Source organism: Eubalaena glacialis, chromosome 9, assembly GCF_028564815.1.
Source record: "Eubalaena glacialis isolate mEubGla1 chromosome 9, mEubGla1.1.hap2.+ XY, whole genome shotgun sequence".
NCBI lineage: Eukaryota > Metazoa > Chordata > Mammalia > Artiodactyla > Balaenidae > Eubalaena > Eubalaena glacialis.
The window spans coordinates 108929073-108946888 of record NC_083724.1 but is presented as its reverse complement, the minus strand read 5'-3'; the positions used below and the strand labels follow the sequence as shown (position 1 = coordinate 108946888).

At 53.9% G+C, this 17816-nt stretch overlaps 2 protein-coding genes across 8 annotated transcripts in view; both read right to left on the bottom strand.

Annotated features, from left to right (window-relative positions):
- The window catches only part of BMP1 (bone morphogenetic protein 1), a 40014-nt gene extending 31490 nt beyond the window's left edge, over positions 1–8524 (bottom strand). For 4 of the 5 annotated variants that reach the window (XR_009702102.1, XR_009702101.1, XM_061200676.1 and 1 more), the window contains exons 1-2: positions 8358–8521; positions 1164–1277 (exon numbers count right to left, since the gene is read on the bottom strand). Coding sequence is in view for 3 of the 5 variants with exons in the window: in XM_061200676.1 (XP_061056659.1) it covers positions 1164–1277; positions 8358–8511 (268 nt within the window). In the remaining 2 variants the exon portion in view is untranslated. Of the gene's footprint in view, positions 1–1163; positions 1278–8357 lie in introns of all 5 variants that reach the window. The other variant, XM_061200678.1, reaches the window with a different exon arrangement.
- Positions 8525–9797: 1273 nt separating this feature from the next.
- Positions 9798–12028, bottom strand: SFTPC (surfactant protein C). 3 transcript variants are annotated; one of them, XM_061199394.1, is made up of 5 exons: positions 11987–12028; positions 11093–11251; positions 10628–10750; positions 10278–10396; positions 9798–9948 (listed from the first exon to the last, which is right to left on the bottom strand). In XM_061199394.1, exons 1-5 carry the CDS (start codon positions 12026–12028, stop codon positions 9798–9800), a joined length of 594 nt encoding a protein of 197 aa, XP_061055377.1. The 3 variants fall into 3 exon arrangements, with proteins under 3 accessions (XP_061055377.1, XP_061055378.1, XP_061055379.1); XM_061199395.1 differs by having other exon boundaries at positions 9798–9935; positions 10286–10396; XM_061199396.1 differs by lacking the exon at positions 11093–11251.
- Between the last annotated feature and the right edge of the window lie 5788 nt (positions 12029–17816).

The window sequence follows — 17816 nt, the reverse complement described above, 5'->3', positions numbered from 1 at the left end:
GAAGAACTTTGAGTCCAGCTGGGGAGAGAGACATATAAACAAATCATTGCAGTGTGGTGCGACTTGTGAGATGCTAACAGTGTAAGCCCAGAGGAAAGAGCACAGCAAATGGTGGCATGGTCAGGACTCAGGGACGATCAGGGAAGATTTCACAAGAGAAGCTCTTGAGATGGGCTTTAAAGGATGTGTAGAGGCTTGCAAAGCGGGAGCAGGAGAGGAAGCCAGGAGGGATGGTGATATGGAGCGAAGAGCCTGGGATTTGGAGTGAGAAGCCTTGGGCTCCTGTCCCAGTTTTGCCACTGACTAGCTTTGGGACCTTGAGCAAGTCACATTATCTCTGTGACTCTTAGTTTCTGTACAGATGGTCTCTGACTTATGATGGTTCTACTTGCAACGTTTTGATAGTACGAAAGTGATAACACACTCAGTAGAAACCGTACTTCGAATTTTGAATTTCCTGGGCTAGTGATAGGCAGTGTGATCCTCTCTTGAGATGCTGGGCAGCGGCAGCGAGCCGCAGCTCCCCGCCAGCCACACCATCACGACAGGAAACAGCCCATACGCTCACAACCATTCTGTACCCAGACCACCATTCTGTTTTTTGCTTTCGGGACAGTATTCAATAATTACGTGAGGGATTCATCATTTTATTATAAAATGGGCTTTGTGTCAGAAGATTTTGCCCAACAGTAGGCTAGTGTAAGTGTTCTAAGCACCTTTAAGGTAGCCTGGGCTGAGCTATGATGTTCAGTAGATTAGGTGTATTAAATGCATTTTCGACTTAAGATATTTTCAACTTATGATGGGTTTATCAGGATGTAACACCACCATAAGTTGAGGAAGATCTGTGTCTGTAAAGTGGGAGTTGTCCTGACCTACCTGTGAAGGTGACTGGGGACAGTCAAGTTGACGATGTTTTTGAAAGTACTTTGTAAACTGTAAGCAAAAAGCAATGTGGGTGCTTAGCTTCTGGGTATGTCTACACTTGCCACTGCTCTGGGGAAGGGATAAAGATATCCCAAGGGAAGACAAGCCCTTATGCTGGGTTCAAGCTCATGGCCTCTGTCCTGGGAGGGCCTCGCTGGGAACAGGGAGGTTCCTTGTTTTTCCAATTCTGGAACCCATTTCTGGGACAGAGAGGGGCCAGCCCGTACTGGGTGTACCTGCAGCTTTGATGGAAGACCTGCGGGTTGCACGCTGTCTGAGATCCGCAGCCTGCTGCAGCTGGAAGGCCCTCAAGTCCTCCTCATCAAGGGCGATGTCCCCAAGGAAGGCAGCTGGAGAGAGAAGAGGCCGGGGCGAGTCAGTCCCCCTACCCAGCACTGAAAGCCCAGCCCTGTGGGCACAGCCCCTGGCCCCAGCAATTGTAATCCTCAAGTGCCTTCTGAGGAAGGGGAAGGGACATGGGGGCTTTGAGGATCTCTTGGGAGACTCATGGTCATTTTTCAGTTGGAATCTCAGCAAAGCGGATGCCCACCCCCACCAGACTGTTAGCTCCTCAAAGCCACAGTCATGTCATTTATTCCATCATTCTTTAGCAAATGCTTAGTAAGCACCTACTGTGGGCCGGCGCTACTCCAGTGATTAGCAAGACAGAAGAGGTCCCTGCTCGCAGGAAACTGACCTTCAAAGAAACCAAGTAAACAAATACGGAGCTCGAGAATTCCAGGAAGGGATGGGTGCTACCAAGAAAATGAAAGGGGATGAGAGGACAGCGTGTCTACTTCGGGGGCCCATAACCTTTAGCCTTGTGCTGAGCATATGGAATTCACTCAACAAATGCCATTTCAATTACACTGAGGGGAGCGTATATTGAGGGGACCCAGGACACCTGATGGGCTTGGAGGAAAAGCTTTAATAGTTCTCAAGTGATTCATATTCTGAGTCTCAGAGTCCCCTCTCTGGAGGAAGAAAGGCCTGGGGGAAAAGAAGCCCCCTAACGGGACATTTTGATTTCTGGAGCTGGAGGCTGAGGTTTCCAGAGGGATGGGTTAAACGGTCTATCTGCTTTTTGAGAAACAGAGGCCCTGGAGCTGAGCGCTTTGGAAGGAGCTCAGATTCAAGCTTCATGCTGGACTGCCGTGGGGGAGGTGAGAGGCTGGGCTGGAGGTGGAGCAGAGAGCAGCCTCCCCCCAGCTCCACCCACAGTGACATCTGCTTCTCATCCCAAGCGCTACACAGGCCTGGTGGGCAGCGTTACACAAATTGTTTTAACCTTGAGGCCTTACACACAGGTTTCTCCTCCCCAGATGGCCCATTGGGTGGACAGACACACACACACACACACACACACACACGCACACACACACACACACCCCCCTACTCATCAACACAGAATCAGACACATGAGCCAGTGTTCTTCCAGACACATGGTGACATCCACAGCCATGCCACCAAAAACAGAGCTATAAAAGTCACAGAGACAACCCTGCACGCACAAGCAGCACCCATACCACCCCTTCTGGTGGGAGGCACTCAATAACGTTTGTTCAAGTGAAGGATCACGTCAATATTCTTCGGGCTTGCAAACACGTGCCCCAGACACACACTATTCTATAGATGTGACCTGGAGCTGGATGGGCAAAATGCGGGAGTGACTTTAGCAGTTCTCTAGGCCAAATTTCCATTTTACAGATGTGGAAACTGAAGCTCAGAAGGGCAATGATTTAACTGAGACCATGTTGCTAGTCACTACAAAGGCTGGATTTATAACTCACGCCTCCTGATTCCCAGTCCAGCACTCACTGCACTGAAGTTCATCACCTTGCAGAACCCATATTCTAAATACTCACTCAGACACACACATCCACCAAAAAATACACACATCACAGACAGTCCTAAAACACACATGCAGAAACTCCAACACACACAAACCCAACTGCAAGTTCCAAGCCCATTAAGCCAGTAATAGTAGCAATAATGACACCTTATGTAAATGTCTGTTGAAATTTATGTGGTGCTTTCCAGTTGACAAAGTGCTTTCATATTAATGAATTCATTAATCCTGGCCCACCAGGGACATGCCCATTAAGCCAAGCTCCACCCATACACTTGCCTAGGAGTGTCCCATTACAAACTCTTGGAGAGATAAGCTAGTGGCTAGATTCGAGCCTACCTCCCTGACTTGAGAGATCAAAACACTTGGATGTGAGAGGGGAAATGCCTTGGCCAAGTTCACCAGCTGGTAGGTGGTCCAGAAGTTCTTCCTCCACACGGGAAAGATTCTCTTACTGAAAACATCACCCTTGGCGGCCTTGGCTCAGCAATTGATGGGATAGCAATACAAGGCGCTTCTCAGCTGACATGCAAGGGTGACCTTAGCAAGGATATGGGATGGGAGGTGCACCCCACAGAGGTGGTGGCGGGTCCTATGTGCCAGTGTTCATACGGGCATTCATGTCCCACGTGAATGCTCCCACACCTCTGCTCACTTTGCACCTCTGCACAGACACTGCACCGCCAGGCTCACACAGCCACACCCGCAGACATCACCAAGTACACGTGTGGCTGGACATTTAGACTCATCTTCAGACATAGCTGCAAACAGCAAGGTCTTTGGAGTCAGACAGACCTGTCTTTGAATCCCAGCTTGACTACTTCTCACTGACAAGTCATATGAACTCTTCTAAACCTCAATTTTCTCCTATATAAAAAAGGAACAAATAAAAGAATCTGTCTCCCAGGATTACTGCATGAAATAAGGCATGTAAATAAAGCATCTAGCACAAAGCCTGGAGCATAGTAAGAAGCCACGGAATGGCCACTGTTCATATCACCCCAATAGTAGTCCTATAATCTCAAGTTCAGCTCTCTACTTTCAAGGGCACAGAGTTTTCACCCACACTGGCCTCCTGGCTGAGTGAAGCCCCCAGGTGCTCAGAGGCAGAACCTTAAAGTCCAAGTACAGAGGCCACAGAACTGTGTTGGCCTGCGGGACCAAGGCGGCGTGGAGGGCAGGGTGAGCGGAAGGCGGGACACGCTCTGGGCTAGCCTAGCGGCGGAGCTCACTGCCAGCAGTGCCCTGCGGTGGGAATGTCATGACTGAAGAATGCGTGGGAACTGAGGGGGGAGGGGAGAGATGGGGGTGGGCAGGAGAGCCTGATGGCCAGGACCTGGGCCTGAAAGCCCTGTCCATTTGGGATGCCCTCCGGGGAAGCTAGGGAATCTGGATCCTGGAGAGTCCAGGATGCCCCTCCTTACCAGGAAGGAAGCCCTGGGTCAGGGTCAAGGTCAGGATAGTAGTTGTTTTCAACACGGGATCAAAAGTTTTTGTTTTGTTTTCCGGCTGTAAACCATCCAGGAGCACTTATGGCTGCTCCATAGCCAGTTCCCCACCACACACACACACACCCACCCGCCCCCCAGCAGGAGAGGAAAGAAGAGAGTAAGTATCGCATCCTTCAGGTCGGTCTCCTCACTGCAGTCTCCTCCCCTTTTAGGGGGAGGGAGAGGAGCCTGGCTGGTGTGATGGAGCCCCAAAGCCATGTGTACCAGGCATACTACGCATGTCCCATTACACAGATGCAAGCTTCTTGCTGGGGGAGGACACGCTTAAGCTCCTGCGAGTGTTTGCGTGTACTTAATCACAGGTGTACATTTACACACAGGTGCACATTTGCACACGCACTTACATGTACTCAGGAGTACCAACATGCACAGTTGAACAGACTTGCCCATAAAGCAGGGGCACACCCACAAACGTGCAAAAAACACACTCTTGACTACTTCCCTGTGCAAGCCCTAGTGTTTTCAAACACACAAAGAACTGCACGTGCATACCCCATTTCACAGGCTACACCCCCAGAAGGAGAGGGGCACCTTTAGAAATGGAGAGGGGAGAGGAGAGAGAGAGAGATCAGCTGATTCCCCTAGCTCTCCTTAGGAGGTAAGCTTTAGTGGCCTGAGGAGTGATACATTCTACTCCCTCCCCTCCCCCAATATCTTCTCCCAAAATCCCTGGAGAAACTAGAATTTTTGAGAGTTCCTTCTTCTGGGGGAGTCACATCGGTCCCCCTCCATCTGGAGCCCAGGGAGATTGTAAGACTTTTCCTGCTCCCTTGGGGCACCTAAAAGAGAAGGTGACTCACGGAGCAGGGGTATAGGTGGGTGGGTGACTCATTCAGCATGTCTGGAGGGGGAATGTGGTCTGGCAAGAGAAGGAATTGTTTCTCAACCTCTGGAGCTGATAACCTACTCCTCTGAGGCCCCCTGAAGTCCAAACCTGGGCTACAAAGCCCCTGGGATGGGGATGCTGACAAGGGCTGGTGAGCTACTGGCCCACCTAACGTCCCCAAAGCAGACCTCTGAGCTGCCAGCTGAGGCTGAAGTAAGGTCCTTGCTGGCTCAGGAGAATCTCTGTGGGCTTCTCTGCTGATGGGAGCAGCTGTGTCCCAATTCCTGCCTCTAAGGTCCCTCCCAGAGTCCTGAGTCATCTGGGGCAGCCAAATGGAACTGGGAATCTTAGGGAAGGATTCCCTTGATGGTTTGGCATCCCAACGTACAAGAAATCAGGGCTGACTCGCAATCTCCCTGGGAGAGAGAGAGAGGGCTTGGTGGAACCAGCTCTGAGCACACACAGGCCAGCTTGGCTTCCTGCCCATTGTTCTGATCTTGCCCAGAATATCCAGGCACTTCTCCAGGGTATCAAGGGTCTTAATTTTGTCCTTACTGCAACAGTAAACCATCACTCTGATGGTAATAGCAAGAGGTGACCTCAAATGAAGAGGCCCCGCTCTCCTGAGTGATCACAGGTGAGCCAGGGAGTCAATGGGGCTTTCATTCTTGGTCCTCCACATGCGAGGAGGAGGAGAGGAAGAGGAGAGAGCTGGAGAGCATCAAGTGGGTAGAGGTAGCAGGCACAGCCAGGTGCATCCAAAGGAAGTAAAGCCAGACACGCCTGTCACTGCCACCTCCCGCATCTGGAGGGCAGGGCTCAGAGGGGGCAAGAGATGAAGGCCGGCAGGAGAGGTTAACACAAACAGAGGAAAGAGCCTGGGGACCTGAGGCCTGAGGGTGTTGGTGTGGGGTCTTAGGAGTCAGGTCGGAGGGAGGCAGGGCTGCACCAGTCACACCCAGGAGGGAAGCCTGGTCTGACCCTGAATCGTGGCCTTGTCAGACCCTCCTGGCCACCCCCAGGCCTGGCCCAGCTCCCCACGAGCCCCATGAGCCCCGAGCCCCAGTGGAGAACTTTCTCCAGAGTCCTCGTTTGAAGTTCCAGCTCAGCTAGCCCCACCCTTCCATGAAATCTGAGACTGGGGATAGAGCCCTCAGCCTCCCGCTGCTCAAATCTCTCCAATTTCCAACTGGTAGTGAAATACATCAGATTGGCTTCCTACCTATTCTTTAAGACCTTGCCCAGCCCTCCTTCTCCACGAAGACCTCCCCAAACTTCCCAGCTTGCTGTGATCACTGTTTCTCTGCCACCACCACCACCAGGGCTGCAGAGGGGCAAGAGGCTCCTTGAGCCTTTAGGGCTTTCCCTCCTTGGTTTGTGCAGTTGATTATGTCCACGTGTGTCTTGTGCCCCTTTTGGACTGTAAGCTCCTTGAGGGCAGGGGGCATGACTTATAATTCTCTGTATCTCCCACAACATCAAGGCCAGGGCCTGGCACCTCTTAGGCATTTAGTAAATGTAGATCAGTTGAATGAATAAGTGACACAAGGATGGGGTTAGGGAGACACTCCCTTCTCCTGAAAACCAAGCCTATTCCCTCAGAAAAAAATGAAGTCAGAGCGTGAGGCACAGAAAACAGGGGGTAGGCCACCAACATTTATTTAGTGCTTACTGAGTGTTAAGCTCTCATATGCATTTTATATATGTTCTCACATTTAATCCTTACCACCAACTCTACGGAGAATCGGAGAATCGTATTATCAGTTCCATTTTACAGGTGAGAAAAGCAAAGTTCAGAGATGATAATTACCATTCCCAAGATACTACAGCTAATGAGTTATGGGTCCAGGATTGAGAGCTAGGTCTGCCTGCCTCCAAAGCCCACGCTCTGTCCACTTAGCCTCATGTCTACCCCAAGCCCAGCGAGAAAGATGGAGGCTAATGTCTGGTTTGCTCACAGCCCAGCAGGGGTGGAGGAGGAAGGGCTGGGGGATTGGCTTCTCCTCCTCGCACTGGAAGGACTCTTATTCCTGCAGTTTGCTCGGATCCATCACCCAAAGAGGGGTCCCCCAGGTCAGGACCAGAGCAACCTGCCCCCCAACACCTCATGCTCCACACAGGCACTTCTAGAACTCCAGGCACTGTGCCACTGCCCTGGCTCTGGCTATTTGGAGACAGTCTGAAGTCAGAGGCAGGAAGTCGAGGAAAGGTTCTGATATCTAATGCCCTGTGTGTTCTCTTGTCCCAGGCAGCCTGTTCAGGGTCATCCGATCAGGCAAACGGCTGGAGTGCATGACCATCTGGTCACTCTGTGGGGGGGGGGGGGTGGTGGAATCCCTCTGGGCCCAGCAGGAGTGAAAGGGTTACATGGGGTCTTCATGGACAAAGAACACACATACACACACACACACACACACTCCGGGGCCCTGACCTGAGCTAATTAGCCTCCAGTGTCTGCGGGACAGAGAGAACTGATATACAGTATCTGAGTTCTCTGTTTTTCCCCTTTCCACCCCACTTGGCCTTAGTAGGGTCCTCTGGCACACAGGCAGAAGTTAAGTCCCTGTCCTGGGCTGGCTTCTCTGACTTTGACAGCTGTCTCCGAGGTCAGAAACCTGCTGCCGCTGGTGGTGAACATGGGATTCCCAGTGGGCATGATCTCAGAGGATCCCTTGAAAAACTTTCTTCTTCCACTTGCTGGGTGGGGGCCTCAGGAGACCTGCTCCTTGGAGATAGAGGCCTCCCTGAACCCAGCGGGACAGACGTGCAGCCCCAGGGCAGCCTAGACAGACAGGCTGGAAAACACCAGTGTGCTGGAGCCCGGGATGGGGGAGAAGGGAAAAGTGCACACACACACACACACACACACACACACACACACACCACACACACAGAGGAGTTTGGCCGGAAAAGTTTCCAGTAGAAGGAAAAGCCTCCTTGGCAGCAGGTTTCTCCTGGGACCCGGGCAGGAATCCTCTGGGAGAGATCAGAGACAGCCACGGCAGCTCCCACCAACAGCAGCAAAACTTCAGTCCCTAAAAGTCCCCCAAACTTCCCCCTCCCTCTCTCCCTCTTTCTTTTGTTCCCCACTGCATTGCCAACCAGGCAGCTCCCGGCTTCCCACACCGGACTGTCCTCCCCCAACCCCGAACCCTCAGCAGCCCGCGCCTCCCTCCCAGCCCCGGCCCGCCCGCGCCCGGCCCGGGCGCCCCGGGACCGGCCGGTGGGGTGGGGGGGCGCCTACCCGCCTTGCAGGGGTCTTTGTAGTTGAGGGGCTCCGCGTCGTCCTCCTCCCCCAGGTCATAGGTGTAGTCGGCCAAGTCGAGCTGCCGGCCCGGGCGCGCGAGCAGCAGCAGCCAGAGCAGCAGCGGCAGCGGCGGGCGGGCCACGCCGGGCATGCTGGCGGGCGCGGCGGCGGCGGGCGCGGTGGCGGCGGCGGCGGCGGCGGCGGCGGCGGCGGGTCGCGCCCGGACGCGGGAGCGGACGAGAGGGGAAGCGGAGGACTGGCGGCGAGGGGAGGGCGCTCCCGGCCGCCCGCTCTCCCCCCGCGCTCTCCCTACCTCTTCCCCTTCCCTCTCCTCGCCCTCCCTCCTTCCTGTCTCCCGCCCCCTCTCCGGCCCGGCTTCTCCGCTCTCCCTTCCCTTCTTTCCGTCTCTTTCCTTCTCTCCCTCCCTCCCTCTCCCCCTCTTTAGGGAAATGAGCTCGCTGGAGGGCGGGTTTTCGCCTGGAGCTCGGCCCCCCTCGGGGCCGGGACCGTGCTCGGCCGGGCCGGGACGCGCGCCAGCCGGAGGCGGGGAGGGTGTAGAGCTGGCCGGCCGGGAGGGGGCTCGGGAGGCGCGGGGCGGCGGGGCCGGAGAGGGGGCGCCGGGCGCCGGGCCCCGGGGTGTCCGGCCCGGCGCCCCCTCCCGGGCCGCGGAACACACCGTCGGGTCAATCGTGCCGCCTCCGCCTCGCTCCGTCCCCCGATTTTGGGCCGTGTTTCCCCGCCTGCGGCTCTCGCTGTCTGCCTTTCTCGGACCCTCGCGCTCTCCCATCTCGGTCCCTGTCCCTCTAGTTCTGTCCTTCTGTCTCTCGCCGTCTCCGTCTCGCTCCCTCCCTCGGGAGACGCCACTGGAGGGCGCCTGAAGCCCGCGGATTGCTCCCCAGTCCCCTCGCCTCATCACCCTGGGACCGGGGGAGAATGGGAAAGCCCGCTTGGCGCGCCCAAGGCCCTAGCCTTCCCCTGGCTGGCCTCCACCAAGAGCGGGACTGAGGCATGTGAGAGGATAGACGAGGTACACCCTTCGTTTTTTAATCAGGCTGCTTTATTCTTTGGTGTAGGAACCCCCTTGGGCCCTAGGAGCTGCTTCTCCTCTGCCCACCTCTCCCCACAGCTCCCATTTCTCCAGGACCAGTCCCAGTGGTATTGGCAGGAGCGGCTTCCTGCCTGTCTGCACAAGACCCTTTGCTCCTGGAGCTTTGCTGTCCCTTTGGGGCTTGCTGAGGCCCTGCGAAGCAAAGGAACACTGTTTATTACGTGAGGGAGAGGGACGTGGGGGGGCGGTGTCTGTGAACCTTCCCTCCCCTGAGCTCTGTAGGTGACCCCGCCTCCGTGGTTCCCCCAGTTCCTGGTCAGCTGACGTGACCATCCTGGGCCACTGTTGCGCCAGTGCCCTGGAGGTCACACCTGCTCACCTGATGGGTCCTAGATGTAGTAGAGGGGCACCTCGCCACACAGGGTGCTCACGGTGCTGCCCAGGAAGGCCAGGTCCCCGGAGGATGCCAAGCCGGCATCACGGCCCTCCTCCTGGCCCAGCTTAGAGGTAGGTACTGAGGGCTCGGCCTGGAAAGAGCACCTGATTTGGAGGCTGGGAACTGAGTTTCTGCCTCACCTGCGGCCCTTATTGTGGGACCTCAGGTGTGTCAGGCAATCTCTCTGAGTAAAGAAGGGGCTGTGCTGGAGTCAGAAGCCCCCAGGGGGTGTGTGGGCTCAGCTGAGGCCAGCAGCTTGGCTGTGGGGTGGGGATGGTAAATGGGTAGGAAAGGTTTGGTGCAGGGGAATCCCGGGAGGGCATTCACCTGGCAGTCCACGAGGAGCAGCGCTTTACAGGTGACAAAGAACCATCATCTTCAATGCTCCTCATAGCAGCCCTGGGAGGGAGACAGCCCACTCTTTCTTACCCACACACCCACCTGGAAGTTCTGGAATTTTCTAGTGAGAGCCTCAAGACTTGGGACGCTCTGCGGAGCCATCTTCATGACGTAGCAGCAGGTTCCCGGGGCTGGCTTGTAGGCAATCAGGAGCTGGGCACAGGAACCCCAGAGTTGGTTCAGGAAGGCGCTGCCTAGCTCGCTCCTAACCCTGGTCCTTGGCCATCTCCCTCTAGGTTGGGGACTGGAGGGAGTCATACTGGAATCTAGGGCTCAGGCAAAAGTGCTGGGGGGGGGGTGGGGAGAGGTGGACATGTGCGAGTCCACAGCTGGATAGGTCTCGCACAGTCTAGCCCTAGGGTCAAGAGGTCCAGGCATACCCACCCTCTGGTAGTCATATGCCACGATGCCAGTGGAGCCAACGGAGAAGGTGGCAGTGGTTCCCACACGCTCACTCAGGACCAGGCGTTGCTGGGCTTCCGGCCCCGCGATGCTCATCTCTAGGACCTAGGGGAGGGCATAGTGCTGCCTGGAATTCCTCTTTCCCCACTCATCATGCCCACCCTCAGTCCTCTTTACTCAAACGCAATTTTTTCTTCCCTGGGAGCTCAGAGAGGCCGAGTGGAACCAGGTGCTGGAGGGAACAGGTCATCCCACCGTGGGGCAGGGACCTAGTGAAAAAGCCCAGGCCAGGTTTGCCACACTGTTCCCACCTCTGTCCTTCCCTGAGGTGCCACTTGCCTCCTCCCCTCATTCCCCTTGGGCAATTTGCTATCTGCCCACCCCATCCCAGGACCTTTGTCTGGCCTGCCCTGTACCCACTGCCCACCCCATCCCAGGCCTGCTCACCATCTCAGTATGTTTCTGGCTCATGTGAAGACCCATGAGCAGGGCCCCTACAATCACCACGACAACAAGGACCACCACCACGACCACGATGAGAAGGCGTTTGATGTTCACAGGACAGCAGGGGATTTGGAACCGGCCCCCAGGGACTGCTGAGTAGTCCTGACGTGGTGGGGCAGGGAGGGAGACAGGTGTGAGGTCATGAGGATACCCTTTCTTCTCCCTGCACAACCAGGACACCTTCCCACACTCTCCCGAGGCTGAACAACCAATGCTATGGACATGCAGAGAAGGGCTGAGGAGATCAGAGAAGGCTTCCTGGAGGAGGGGGCCTGGATTCCAACAAACCCATAGATGCTTAGAAGTGAAGTCTGGCTTGGAGGGACCCAAGAGAGACTGTTTCACCAGTCTCATCTCCTGCTGTTTCCTCCAGACCTCTGGCATCCCAACCATGCCCAGTCCCTCTCTGTCCTGCCCCGCCCCCCCCCCCCATCCATGCCTTTATGCATACTATCCCTTCTTCCTGCAATGCCTTCCTTCTTCTCAACCTGGTGAGCTCTGACTAGTTCCTCTGGAGCCAGCTCAAATGTTATTTTCTCTGCGAAGCTTCCTGTGATCTCCCGAGTAGTGGCTCCTTACCCAGTGCTCTCTACAGCCCTTTCCACTGACCCCTGTGGTGGCTCACGGCCCCTCATATGGGAATTAGTGGCTGACGAGTCTATCTCTCCAAGGGTCTCTGTCTTAGCGGTTGGTGTCCTTACCTTGATTTAGCACAGTCCTAAGTTAGTTGAGTGAATGAATCTGGATGAGGAAACAGGCCCAGAGGTTGGAGGAGGTAGGGCCCACCACACACAGATACACTCCCACATACATGCGCACACACACGATCAAACTCACCGGCGGGCTCTCCATCAAGACCTCTTTGCTGCCCACATCCATCTCGCGGTAGACACCTTCCCCTCCTCATCTCCAAGTGTGACTAGGGTCTTATATGTGCCAGGAGGGAGAGGGGACAGAGGTGAAAGACCCAGCCCCTGTCTGCCAGCCAAGCCCTCAGCTTTGAAGCCTGTTTGTTCCTGGTCCTCCAGAGCCGAGGCCCCGATAAGCTAGCTGCAAGAGTGCCTAAGGGCCCTTGGCGCTGGCACATGAGTCCTCTTGGCCCCAGCAAGAGCAAAGCTGGGTAAGGTGAGCAAACCTGCCCTTGGGCAATCTACACCTCTCACCGTGGGTGTCTTGCTGGCATGCCCGCCATTCTTGCTGGCACCTGCCCCTGCAGTCCTTTGGCTTTTCCTGTTCTTCTCCCAGGCTGAACCTCTTAGGCAACCAAGGGTCTGACCCAATGGGTCCACCACATTTCCCAACAGAATTTTCCCCCAAGCATAGGGCTGAGCTCCAGGAAGGGGAGCCCCTGTGGACCCGCAGGGACAGTACTAAAAGCACGGGGTGCTTTGGCATCAGTGTGGGCGTTCATAAATGGTTCATCAATTCTCTGAGAGCATCAGATTTTCACTTCAAGTATCTGCCTCACCTCCTCCCACACATTTTGTACCTAACCTCAGACATGCCCCCAGTCATTCTTGCCCAGATTCTGAACACTGTCCCCTCTGGTTATAAATGCTTACTAACACACAGTTTTTCTTTCTTTGTCATAGGCTTGTTTGTAAGCTGAAGGCTTTTTTTTTTTTTCTAACCTGCTTTTACTTTTATTTGCATTTATTTTATGCTGAATTTATTTCCAGACCTTATGTTTTTGCTTCTTCAGTTTCTTCTGGGACAGCTTTCTCTTCTGTGCAACCTCCTCTTCGGGTTTAGGAACAATCTGCTCTTTTTTTTAGGGAGGATCATCTCCATGTGGCGGGGGGAGTCCTATAGGGGTTAATCCGACCGTGAGCTCTGTGAAGTTCTGTGCTGCATCGTGGGGGCTTGTTCACCTGCATGTGCTTGATGACCAGAGAATCCACATCTAAACCCTTCAGTTCAGCATCACTCTCTGCATTTTTAAGCATGTGCAGCAAAATTCCACACTCTTTTTGGACCGCCGACCCTATGTCCAGCCCCAAAATTGTAACAAGGTGTGTTTGGCCTGAGCACACCTACCAGCTCCACAATTGTAACAAGGGAACAGCACACATTGCTTCTGCAAAGTGACATCATTCAAATACTTGGTGGCTTTTTGGATATGCATACCCTCGATAGCCTGAGCAGTTTCACAAATGTTCCTAAAATGAACACGAAGATTTGAACTTCTGCATTTGCATGATTCTGCGGGGTTTTCTGTATCAAGTGAATAGCAAACCAATTTTCAGAGATCAAGCTGGAGGCTTATGATAGCAGTTCCATGCCTGACACTTAGTCCCAGACAGCCTTGCACAGGGCTGGGGGTGGTGACTGATGGGGTCCCCATCTCCTCGTCCCTGAATCAGCCCACCTGCTTGGTGCTGCCTCGCACCCTACCCTCTCGACACTCTTCTTTGTATATCCTCTGATCCTATATTTGCCCTGAGAATGCTACTCACCCAGATATGAACCACTTTCTGGATCTTCTTCTCCTCTCTACCTCTTTCCTGCCTCTTTGCCCAAAGCCATCTCTGTTGCTTTGTTGTACTAAACCACATCGACTAATGGCTGCATCCTTTCTCTTGGGCTCCCTCCACTTGCTGGGCCAGGTGGTCCCTACAACACCTCCACCTCTAAACGGTCACGCGAGTGTAAGTCAGAGCCCCACACCTCACTCCTCTCTTGGCCTCACCCCCTGTCCTTGTACTTGAACTCCAACACTTCACCCCAATTCCTGTCCCTTGCTGGGGCCCCCTCGCACCTTGGCCCTGCCCTTCAGTCATGAGCTGGCCCCCAACTCTCCAGCCCTGGCAGGCTCCCGTGTCCCCACAAGGACCCCCTCTCCAGCTGGAGAGCCTTCAACCTCCAGGTTGCACAATGGCATGGCATCTGAGCTGAGAGCCCTGAGAAGCTCGGAGAAGGAGAGAGAGACAGAAGTGTTTGTTCCCCCCACCCTACTCACCCCCCAGCTGCCACTTTAAATATTTGCCTAAGCCTCTAGCAGCAAGTGTCCTAGGAGGAGTGAAAGAGGGGGAGGGGGCTCCAGGGAGAAGGGGGGAAGAAGCATCCTCCTCTCGACTGTGTGCAGCTTCAGCTGTGTGCAGGTGCCAGATGCAGGAGACAGCCTGCCTGCAGGGCCCACCCCTGCCCGCCCCAGGGCCCCCACTCCCGCCCCCGGTTGTCCTGGCAACACTGGAACTGATTGGCTGACTCACGCATACTGGACCTGAGCCAGGTGGGCAGCAGGCCAGCGGGAGAACCAAGGAGAATGGCAAGCATCTCGGGGGTCCCTGTGGGCATCTGGGGCAGGGGGCGCATAGTCCAGCTGTGGGGCTTGTTCTGAGCAGGTGCTGTGCTTAGGGCTTGCCATCATCCCTGGCTGCTGGGAAAGGGATCTCTTTCTTGGAAAGAAGCCTCTGCTCCCTTGGGTCCTCAGTCTCCCCTGCAGGCTGCCCTTAGACTGTGGTTCTTACAACTTTTTTTCTTTCTTTCTTCTTTCTTTTTTAACTTGTTTTTGCCTATTTGGAGGTTGGGGAAGGAAGGGTGATCTCAAGTTTCATAAGGGAAGTTCAGATGCTGGCACTGACCTGGTAGAGGTTTTGGGATTCTTGTCTTCCTTCTCAGGAACGGGGGCGGGACCTTTCGCTGGGCATGCATGGCTGTCACCTCGTCCCCCACACCAGCCCTCTGCTGCAGGCTTTTCACATTTTTGGTCTTTACTTAGGCCATTTCTCCTTCCTGGAAAACGCACCTTCAACGCCTCTTTACTTCTCTGAATACCACCCACCCTAAAAGGCCAGGCAAGAACCAATGACACCCCCTCTGTGCTCACCACCCCAGCCTACGGTGCCCCCTCCCTCCTCCAAGATCGCCCAGCCTTCTTGATGCACTTTCATCTGCCACTTAGCAGGCACTGCTGTCCCCATCAGCTACATGGCTGTTTTTGGTTGCCTTTCTTCCCAAAAAGCCTGCCAGCCCTGGGACCAGCCCTGAGACCATGCTTTCCTGAGGCTTCCCTCAGGGCAAGGAGCACGCATGCAGCCAACACGTAACTCTATTCAATGATAATAAGACTGTCACCAAACATGAGGGGGCTCCTGGTGAGGGGTCAGTAGTTTATTCCTTCAGTATGTCCTCAGTGCTTCACTGGCCAGCTCAGCTCTGGGACTTTGAATAAGTCATTCTGCTTTTCTTGGCTTTAGTGTGTTCATCTGCAAAATGGGTCTAATACAGCCTGTCCTGTCCCCTCTCCAAGCTGTTATGAGGATCCAATGACATCACGATGTGAAAGTCCAATCTCCATGACTATCATCATCTACTTCACTGCCAGGGCACCTCTTCTCAGTAGCTAAGAATAGAACCCAGACAGAGACTTCCCTGGTGGTCCAGTGGTTAAGAATCCGCCTTCCAATGCAGGGGACACGGGTTCGATACCTGGTTGGGGAACTAAGATCCCACGTGCCGGGCCTGCGTGCCGCAACTACTGAGCCCATGCACTCTGGAGCCCTCATGCCACAACTAGAGAGAAGCCCTCGTGCTGCACCGAAGAGCCCGCGCATCACAAGGAAAGATTCCTTCCCAACAAAAGATTCCGTATGCCACAACGAAGATCCCGCATGCCGCAACTAAGACCCGACACAGCCAAATAAATAAATAATTTTTTACGTGGTCAGAAATTGGAAGCAAAATTTGTGGATCTTTAGGGCTGGAGAGTATTCTTTAAAAAAAAAAAAAGAAAAAAAAGAAAGAAAAAAAGGATAGGACCAGGGACTTCCCTGGTGGTCCAGTGGTAAAGAATCCGCCTTCCGGGGCTTCCCTGGTGGCGCAGTGGTTGAGAATCTGCCTGCCAATGCAGGGGACACGGGTTCGAGCCCTGGTCTGGGAAGATCCCACATGCCGCGGAGCAACTGGGCCCGTGAGCCACAACTACTGAGCCTGCGCGTCTGGAACCTGTGCTCCGCAACAAGAGAGGCCGCGATAGTGAGAGGCCCGCGCACCGCGATGAAGAATGGCCCCCGCTTGCCGCAACTGGAGAAAGCCCTCGCACAGAAACGAAGACCCAACACAGCCAAAAATAAAATAAATAAATAAATAATAATTAAAAATGAATATCTGCTTATAAAAAGAAATTATAAAAAAGAGTAACCTATAAAAAAAAAAAAAAGAATCCGCCTTCCAATGCAGGGGATGCGGGTTCGATCCCTGGTCAGGGAACTAAGATCCCACATGCCACAGGGCAACTAAGCCTGTGCCACAACTACTGAGCTCGTGCGCCTCAACTAGAGAGCCCGTGTGCCGCAAACTACAGAGCCCACGCGCTCTGGAACCAGCACACCACAACAGAGCCCACGAGCCCTGGAGCCTGTGTGCCACACTAGAGAAGAGAAAACCTGCATGCCACAACTAGAGAGAAGCCCGCGCGCTGCAACGAAGAGCCCACGCACCGTAACGAAAGATCCCGCATGCCTCAACGACGATCCCGCGTGCCGCAACTAAGACCCAACGCAGCCAAAAATAAAAATAAATAAATAAATAATAAATAAATCTTTAAAAAAACAGAGAGAAAAGAATAGGACCCAGTCTCCCCCTTTCTGTCTGTCTCTGAGTTAAACCTCTCTGAGAATGTGGGTGATGGAGAACCCCATGGCAGCCACTCCTGTTTGTGCCTCCCCTTTTCCTCCTTCCAGCCCCTCAGCCGCAGGGGATGAACAAGATTCACTCTGCCCTTTGTGTGCTGGGCAGAGCCGTGCCAGGGACGGGTGGGGATGGTTGCCCAGCTGCCCCAGCCACTCTCCCCACCCCCAATGCTTGTCTTCCCACAAGCTGGCATGGGGAGGGCAGCACGGGCAGCTGGATGGGCAGTAGCAAGTGAACATCCAAGGTCAGGGGCATCCCTGGCTGGGAGAACATGGACTTAAGCTCAGACCAGAGAATCCCCTGCTAGCAGAGGCTGGGGACAGCTGGGGAAGCATCTTATACCTAGTGATCTCGGTTTCCCGGACTGATGGAAAGAGCACTGGACTGGCAGCCCAGCCACTTGACTGTACCTGTGAGCTCTTGGGACAATCGAACACCCCCTCCACACCCCTGGGAAATAACGTAGTATAGAGTAGCAGTTCTCAAACTTTTTGGCTGCAGGACCCCTTAACACTCTTAAAAAGGTAGCGAGGACCCCAAAGTGCTTTTGTTTATGTGGGTTATACCTATTGATATTTACCATATTGATATTTACTGAGAAATTTTAAAATATGAATTAATTTAATTAAAATAGCAATAATAAACCCATTCTATGTTATAACATACATAACATACAATTTCTTAATGAGATTAACTATTTTACAAAGCAAAAATATTAGGGAGCAGAGTGTCATGGCTTTACATTTTTGGAAATTTCTTTAACTTTGTTAATTCAGTTTAATAGAAGATACCTCTGGAAAATTCCAGGGTACTTCTATAAGAGCATGAAAGTGAAAAGGGCAAATAATGTCTTAACATTGTTGGGAAAACTGTTTTGACCTCAAAGACTCCCTGGAAGGTTCTCAAGGCCCTCTGGGCTCCCTGGACCGGACTTTGAAAACCCCTGGTGTAGAAGAATGGCTGTGGACTTTGGAGTTGGGCACAGTGGATTTAAATCCCTGCTCTGTCACTTTCTTCTTCGGGTACTACGGGC

What these genes read in the sequence shown, in the direction of transcription:
- SFTPC (XM_061199394.1), bottom strand. Translation starts at nt 12,028, where the DNA reads ATGGATGTGGGCAGCAAAGAGGTCTTGATGGAGAGCCCGCCG. An exon ending in TGGCATATGACTACCAGAGG is followed by an intron (nt 10,397 to 10,627) that starts GTGGGTATGCCT and finishes TCCTGTGCCCAG; the next exon opens with CTCCTGATTGCCTACAAGCC. An exon ending in CAGAACTTCCAGGTGGGTGT is followed by an intron (nt 9,949 to 10,277) that starts GTGGGTAAGAAA and finishes CCTCCAAATCAG; the next exon opens with GTGCTCTTTCCAGGCCGAGC.